This window comes from Hyalella azteca, unplaced genomic scaffold (genome assembly GCF_000764305.2).
Source record: "Hyalella azteca isolate HAZT.00-mixed unplaced genomic scaffold, Hazt_2.0.2 contig6976, whole genome shotgun sequence".
Taxonomy (NCBI): Eukaryota; Metazoa; Arthropoda; class Malacostraca; order Amphipoda; family Hyalellidae; genus Hyalella; species Hyalella azteca.
The window spans coordinates 49,938-58,315 of NW_025937115.1; the positions used below are offsets into that span (position 1 = coordinate 49,938).

The following is an 8,378-nucleotide window of genomic DNA, read 5'->3' on the forward strand; positions in this document are numbered from 1 at the left end:
GTTGATTATTATTTTGCATTTCCAGAAGACGTCACCTGCGCAGTTTTATGAAGAATTGGTGCAGTGGTTTTCTTAAGCTTGTGGCGGCGAGCTTTGCTTGCTGATGAGCGACTTCCCTGGATTTTTTTACACCCACGGTCACGGTATAAATGCGTGATGCTTCTATCTAATGAAAAAAAATTCAAATAACTCACATATTGTGGAGGGACACAAGCAGAAACTTGCGTGACTGTATCATCGTATACAATTGTATTGTTGAAGTACCGATATAATGACGTACCAAGATATTTCAGTACTATTAAATTTAGACTGCTTTAACTTCTTATTCTTTATATATAAGTTTTTTTGGATTTGGCTCATAGCTAAACCATTCTAGGGTTTTTTACGTTTTGGTATTAAATGAAAATCTACTTTTCCTGCCATAAGAATCTAAAACAAGTTTCATTCAGAGATGAACGTAGAAAAGATGCTTCCCAAGTCCTATTTCCTATTTTAATTTAATTATTTTTTTTCAGACGTGCCAAATTTTTTGCTAACTTACTGTGGTAAAATAATTTGCATTTAAAAAGAGTTCCAGTAAATTAGGCTTGCATTGAAAATCCTAGCTTGAAAATTTTTTAGCTTAAAATGTGTTGAATAGCACGAGTTCACGGTCGTCGACGGTGCACAGTGGTGTTAAACTCGGTGTTTTCTTCCATACTTGGCCGCTTGCCAGCGCAAGGTTACTCGTGCGTTTTTAACGAAACTTATTCCTTCGATTCGGGTTGTCATTATTACAAATAGATTTGCATACATGAGACCTCCCACGATTTTGATCTGTCGTCATTCGTGATTGGATAAGCTATTCCTGAAGCGTTATTGAAATGTTTGCGGTGGCACGTTAATGTGCGACGTTTTTCGCGTGATTGGTTGTAGATTTCCCATAGTCTGCGCTGTCCTTATTTGATGGCAGCGCACGTCAAAGAGAAGGTATTTAGCGTGCGTAAGTCGCTGCAATTGCTTTGGGAACAAGGCCCTTACGTGCACTAAAAACGCTAGTCATGTCCGTGTAACACCTGCTAAATACGATAAATTTGTATGCCCCATGTAGGATATGGTAACATGGGTGAAAATAAATATGCACTGCTGATACCAACTTGATCAATTCTTCGAAATCATTGATAGATTATCTTTAAATTTGTTGTAATAAGTCTACATTTAAAAAAATTAAAATCTACGCCAAGCATAATTTTACCCGATAACGAATGAAGTTCTCCAGCCTTCATTCGCGTAATATACATCTTCAGATTGTCAACGTCTGCAGTTCTACACGTGAAATGAAAATGAATTCATAAGAAGACTTGGCATAGCGAAATCTCTGACCGTGACGAAACCTAAGCTTCCTCATGCACAAAATGTTCCTTGAGAAAGCAAAAAAAGGCCCCGAGCTCAAGTGAAATTCTTTTGAAACATTTTCTCTCATTTGTGAGGAAAAGAGCCAGTAACTAACCTGACTATTATATTACTGAGACTGAAGTGACCTTTAGAATACATTAGCCTTCCAACGCAGTGGGCCCTCACGAGTCCTGCGTTCAGCCTGCAAATGAGGCTGGAATGCTCAAATTATAATATCTCACTTCAAAAAATTGACATTTGATGTTGTATATTGGTTTCCAAAGACGGCAAATAATTTTCAAACTCTATTCTGTATGAATCATACACTATTAGAATTGTTAATCGACTTGCAAGGACTCAAATAGAATGATTAAAAAACTATATTTTTAATATGATCGTGAAACGGTCGTTCATTTCATAAAAAAGCCAAATGATGAGTGTTTCGGAGCTTTAAAATGGCTAAAAATAAAAATAAACACTGGGTTAAAAAACATTTTTTAAGAACATTGAAGTTCAGTGCAGTTGCCCCGACATGATTTACGTATGTCATTGTTAAATCAAATAGATCAAGTTTAATGAATGCAGTGAATTCAAGAAAACTCACTTCAATGATAGCTGTGAAGTGAGTTCCGTTGAATAATCGCCCATGTATGACTGAATATGAAATAGAAATTTTTATGCAGTCTGATGTCAGTCTTTGTGAAGATCCCATCCCATATTCGTGAAAATTGCTGAAACTCAGTGTGGATAAAGTGTCATGGGAAGATTCCCATCGCATCCTCTAATTTTGTTGATAATCTCATTATCGAATCGCCATCTCGACCATAACTTTGCGCGGGATGAATTTAATTTACCCAGAAACTACGGACTGCAGGGTTTCTCCCTCTTATCAAACGCGAGCTTCGCACGATCGACGCATGGCGACGGCTGTGAATACTCGGCCGCACGATGTGTGCGAGATCGTATCGGACGCGTACGACGCGCACAGGTTCGGCCGTCCCTGCTGAATTCTCGGCTGCCGCACAGGCAGCATGGCAAACTTTTTACCAGCAAATCACTCATTTTTCGAGGCTTCCTGATCGCGTCGAAAGCTGAAAAAGGTGGCGTTTCACAGGCTTCGTAGAAATGAGTCGCAGAAAAGCATTTAATCTCCAATATAGTATAGGATCCTATTTATCTCTATTTACGGAAAAATCCACTAACTTTTTAAGAATGTTTGATAGCATAAGTTTCACATTCGTTAATTGTATTCTTTATTGTATCTCTTCAATCATCATTGGTGGCGTCAGAGGCTTCGTTAAATCATTTATTGGAATTTGAAATTTTATTAACATTTACTTGGCAGCTAAACTTTCAGTTGGGTTTGATATGTATGGCTTGAGATAACTTTTAGTTTCTTGAAATTCAGAAATTCAATTCAATTTTAGTTTAGTTTATTAGCTTATCAATTTAGTTTTTCTTCTTATTTTTTCCGTAAAAATATCGACAATAAAGGAACTTATTCGGAGCATATGTAAAATAAGAAGAATCTTGTTTTTCGTTTTCTATTCTGCTACGAATAATATGCGGATTGTCAGCGGGCACAGACCGACTCGAGTTTGGCCGACGATGATGCTCTCCTGATTTTGTAGAGACAGATTTAGGAATTTTTACATGTCAAGCCTCCATGATAGGCTTAAGTCATCATTCGATGAGAATGTCGGATGTGGTCAAAAGTTTGCTGTCGCTTGCAAAGTTTGTTTTTGGCAAACCTTGAGCGGCTCTCGCCGACGTACGAGGATGTTTATACTCTGCAAGTCTCATATGACAGCACACATATGAATCGAAATGTTAAAAAGTTATTTAAAGCAGTTGCTGTCAGTATCCTCATAAATCTTTGAAAAAACAGGAAACTGTTGTAGTAGCAAAAACAGCACACTTTACTTAAAGTTCTGCATATTTTTTAAGGTACTAAAAGTTTCTAAAAAATTACAGCTTTGAAAGGGCAGAATTGCAGAGCAGCTGCATTTATAGAAATCCTTCTTTATTTACAATCAAATGCAACGGCATCAAATTATCTCTTAACACTGAAGATCGAAAAATAACCTTATTCGAATTTTGTTAGATGAGGCTAAGGACCTTAATAAAAATTCCGAATTCAATTCAGATTTATTAAACAGATTGGTGATTGTCCTACGATTTATCATCATGAGGAGGCACAAAATTCTCCCATGACTTGTTTAAATAAACTCCAAGTAACGATGAGCAAACGGAGCTGACTAAGTCATCAGTTTTGATGCAGTCAAACACGAAAAAATTAATGAGGTAATGGAGACATCGGATGAAAGAGTGAAGTAAATCCAAGCGAATGTACACAAAATTGTAAAATTCAAAAATCTCGCCAAAATCTCTTGATTTAAACGAGCGAATTTAAACGGTAGAATCCATTTCTAAGGCGAAGCATCTTTTTAAACATTAGTCAACCGAGCCTGTCTACCGAGAAAATACCACGAGGATAACAGTAAACACACGAAAAAATTCCATGGAAATGTTTTTTTCTATTCCGTCATTTCTTCGTGAACGCTTCGTGAACTCAAATTGAGGAAGAAAGCCTTTCGTTGATATCTGCTGGAGAATCTAACTTTCATTATTAGAAAGCGACGAGTGGAAACTTATTGGGTGGAAGACCTAAGCTTGCGAAAACATAAATCTCATTTTTGAGCCAGTAAAGATAAATATAACAGTGCAATCAAGTGTGGGAAGTATCTGTTTTCAATTTGTGCTTTAAGAATTTGAGAGCTAGCTACGACTGCAATTTAATATAACAATATTTCAATTATTGTCTTATTATTGAATGTAGAATGTACAACAATGAACAGCACGATAAAAAATTTCGGTACATGCAATTGAGACCTAAAAAATTGTGAATATTAGGAACCAGCAAACCCATAATGGCTTCTCACTTGCTCAATTGAAATAACAATAGTGACAGTATAGACACGTTAAGTCTACTTTAACACTGTTATTGTAGAGCTACGAGAGACAGAGCTGGACAGGCGGTCATGCGTGTTTGACGCGCTCGTGCAGTAACGGCGTAATCTAATTACAAGCTTGTCATGCGCTCAGGCCCCCGACACGATAATCTCTCTGCCTGTCCCGGCGGTAGCGACAATTTCACGAACACTGCTTACCACACTCCTAGCTAGAGCTTGCAGTGTTTCGGACACGATATTAATTATTTTTATTAATAAATTTTGTAATCATGAAATTAATTTTCGAGGAGATTCAGAGTTAAAATTCAATGCACAGAATTGTGAAAATTTTAGGGACTGCTTGTTGACACAGGTTCACGAGGACATATTCAAGTACATTATAAAAATACTACAAATATTCCTAAGCTAACAGATTTAACTGAAAATAACACATGAAATATGGACAAATAAATAAAATAATATTATTAGCATAAAGCCTAAATATTTTGAGGCAATAACTACACTTCAAGAAACATGTACCAGCAACAAAATTTTTAATATAACTACAGAATTCAGTGATTACATATCGCACTTGAATAAAACATAAACTTGCAGAAAATTAGGCGCATAAAATAATAAAGTGATCAATAAACAAAAATTAATTCGAGTTCTTAATCTACGCTTTGTACGCTCCAGGAGAATGTTTTGCAACGAAACGCTCGCTAGGACTGATGGCAGAGTCATTCAGCTGTCTCTGTCCGTGTCACTGATCTTAGCCATGATGTACAGCGCCCTCTGTCTTACAGATTGCAGAGCCAGCTACCACCTAAGCTATTTGCAAGAAATTTCTATGAATACTGATATTCGTGGGCCAATCTCGGCCTCACTTGTTTGTTCAGCGCAATATATCGGCCTTAAGACCAACACACAATGCCAGTGAACGTTGACAACAACTGCGTTTGAAAACTAACACGACACTTGGGCCGTCAATCATTTAGAGTTATGATACGCAGCCCAGCATGATCAGTATGAGCGAAGCGAAAATACTCAGCATTGCTAAGAATTAAAACATGGCAGCATGAAATGAATTATCGTCAAAGAATTTTTATATCGAATTGAAATTAATTTTCAATAACTGATTTGTATTCGGTCGAAAGGAAAAACTTATCATCCCGACGATGATTGCGTACACCGTAAAGTTATATATTCTCGGAAAAAAACAACAAAACATAGTTTAGCAACACGTTATAATCACAATATTCTTGACTAGAAACGCATGGAGCGACAATAAATCATGCGTATTATGCCTCAATCATCCGACAATGCTCTTTAAAAGAGGAGATATATTTGAGCCTATTTTTCGAAAAACATCATCCTAATGACCAACAAAGCTCATCCCAATTCAAGGAAGGTTCTTCTGGTACACACTCAGGTTCGTCTAGTAAAGAATTAAATTCTACGTTAACATTATTCCAAGACGGGCAACTGGTGTCCGGAGTTTCCTGTAGACCAGAAGCCGAAGAGTCCAGACACGCTCTTGGTGTATGGGAAAAGCTCTGACTCGAAGCATTAATTTTGGAGCCCTGGAATGAGTGAGCTCCTGGAACAAAAGACGTTTCTGGCTTCGGAGAGTTTCCTGCCTTGGTCGTCGTGCTCGATTGAAATTGCGTCTCTTTCAAACCGGAGTATTTGCTTAGGTTGGGCTCAACGGCTTGCGGCATAGGTGAAAGTGCATTCTTGGGTGGAAGATTACGCAGAAAATTATGAGTCGAACCCGTAGGTTGTGTTTCACAAGGTTGGTGCAGAGTTGTTTGTAAGTTGGGTGGGGCGGAATTGGGAATAGGTGAAGAATTTTCGAAAAATACTGATGATTGATGATTTGGCTGTACATGTGCAGATGAATGGGAGTAAATTTGAGACCCAGATATTTTTGATTTATACATTATGTGTTCTTTGAAGCTGAAGCTCGGAGACGGTGTTTGACTGTTTGAACTTATATCAGGGCTCATGGATGCCATGGGAGTTTTCGATTTATAAAAAGTCCTGGAAATTGAGCTGTCTGGTAAAGGGGTAGTCGAGTTAGTTGGAAACTCACTATAAGTTGGTTGCAAGCAGGTAGTTGAATGTACAGATGGAGAAGGGGAGTATGGGGACTGAGGGATGAACGTTTGAGAGGATGCGGGAGAGGTGTTGGGCGTGAGCATAGTGATCCGTTCAGATGTGGAAGTTTCTTGACATAATTGAATTACGTTTACATTCGCGGTAATAATGGTTGGTGATGGATTTGAGTAATTATGTTGGAGAGAACAATCCAAAGAATTTATGGAAACTACTGGAGAAACAGGATATGCAGAAGCGCACGGGGAATGCTGAGTAGGAGATGGATGAAGATTTAGAGTACTATTCATGCTAGGTAATTGAAGAGGCGGAGGAGGAACGAAATTAGGTCTTGAAGCTAAGTGGTGGCCTTGAGAATAGTAACGCTGTCCTTGTCCCATTGCATAAGCAGGACGTTTGGCTGTGCTAGTGAGAGCCGCCTCGAGTGCTGATGAGGGGCGGTTAACAGTGTTAGTGCTCATTGTTGATGTGTGTACTGTGTGGTTGTTAATTGAGGAGGCGCTAGAAGATTGAGACCCACACGCCACGTTGGCATCAAGCGTGTGCCGGATCGAATTCACAAAGTTATTTTGCTCTGGAATATCCTGGAACAACTGCAATGCTAGTGTCTTCGATTCTTCTGATGGTGAGTCACTCAATAAGTCACTTAAGGCTCGGATGTAGGAAGCAGCTAACTTTAAAGTTTTGATCTTTGTCATGGACGTGATCCGTCTGCATGTAAATGAAGGCAAGGCGCCTCTTAGATTGGCAAAAGCCACATTTATTTCCTTCATTCGATCTCGTTCTCGAGCATTGGCTGTGTTTCTCCTGTACTTAGACTTGAGAGCGTTTGACCGGCCTCTCCCCCGGCGGGAGGCCCCGCGGACTGGGGGAGTCTCTCCGTCAACCCAAGCACGCCGGATTCCGGTGCGAGGCCGAAGTCCATAGGTACGGCTCAGTCGGCCTCCTCTCTGCTTTCCCAAACCCTGGAACGTTTCCCAAACTTTATCTTCACTACTATCTTCATCTAAATCATCTTTAAATTGTTCACTGTCAAAGCTGCACTCATCGTCATCATCCACATAGTCATCAACATCGATGGGTCTCTTAACTCCACGGCGCTCCGACTCAACACTTTCAGATTTTGGAAGAACATTCTCATTTTCTTGAGACTCATCTGTGGCATGATGAGTAGCTTCTAGTTTAACTAATTCATTTGAAGTTACTTCATCACTTATTTCAGGCCTAACTGTAACAGTATTGGAAGAATTGATCATTTTTCCAGACATCCAATCCAATAATTCTTGGAGCTATTATCCGTTTCTGCATGGAATTCATTTCAAGTCAGGCAGCGAGATTTAAATTAACATCACATGCAGTGGCAGCTCTAGGCCTGGTACACGTACACTCTTTTAAGTTGACCGAACACTTCCAGTATGAGAGTGTCGCGTTGCTGTGAGGGGCACCGAGCAAGTCTCGGAGGACTTGAGAGGCTCGCTGCACTCAGTCGAGTTGCCTCTGCGACACTGATAGATGCTGGACTCTTGGCACGCTGCAGCCTCTACTACCTCTAGTGACCTCACTCCGCCGCTACACCTTCACTTTTGACGCACACCTGTTCATTTCTTCTGCTCATTTACAACTGGAATTTTTAGTTAACCTTTCAAAAAAAGATCGTTTAGTGAGTAGAAAATGCATATGCTGTACCATGCTCGAGTTACGACGATGTTGAAAAATTCACGTAATTTGCCTTAATCATTTCAAAGCTCCTAAGGACCAAAAATTCATACCAGTTGCGTGGAGCCAAGAAATTTGCAGCGATTTTCTGTTTTAATCTTTGCTTTTAGTTTTGGAGGTGAGATTATAGTAAAAATTTTAGACACATAATTGGGAATTGTGTGTGTCGAATATATAAATATATATGGTTGAAAATATTCAACTAATTTTTAGGATAAG

At 39.1% G+C, this 8,378-nt stretch overlaps 1 protein-coding gene across 1 annotated transcript; it reads right to left on the bottom strand.

Annotated features, from left to right (window-relative positions):
* Positions 1–3,510: 3,510 nt before the first annotated feature.
* Positions 3,511–7,935, bottom strand: LOC108672798 (mucin-5AC-like). The gene has a single exon (XM_018160542.2). The coding sequence runs from the start codon at positions 7,709–7,711 to the stop codon at positions 5,696–5,698; it is 2,016 nt and encodes a 671-aa protein (XP_018016031.1). The 5' UTR covers positions 7,712–7,935; the 3' UTR covers positions 3,511–5,695.
* Positions 7,936–8,378: the final 443 nt, after the last annotated feature.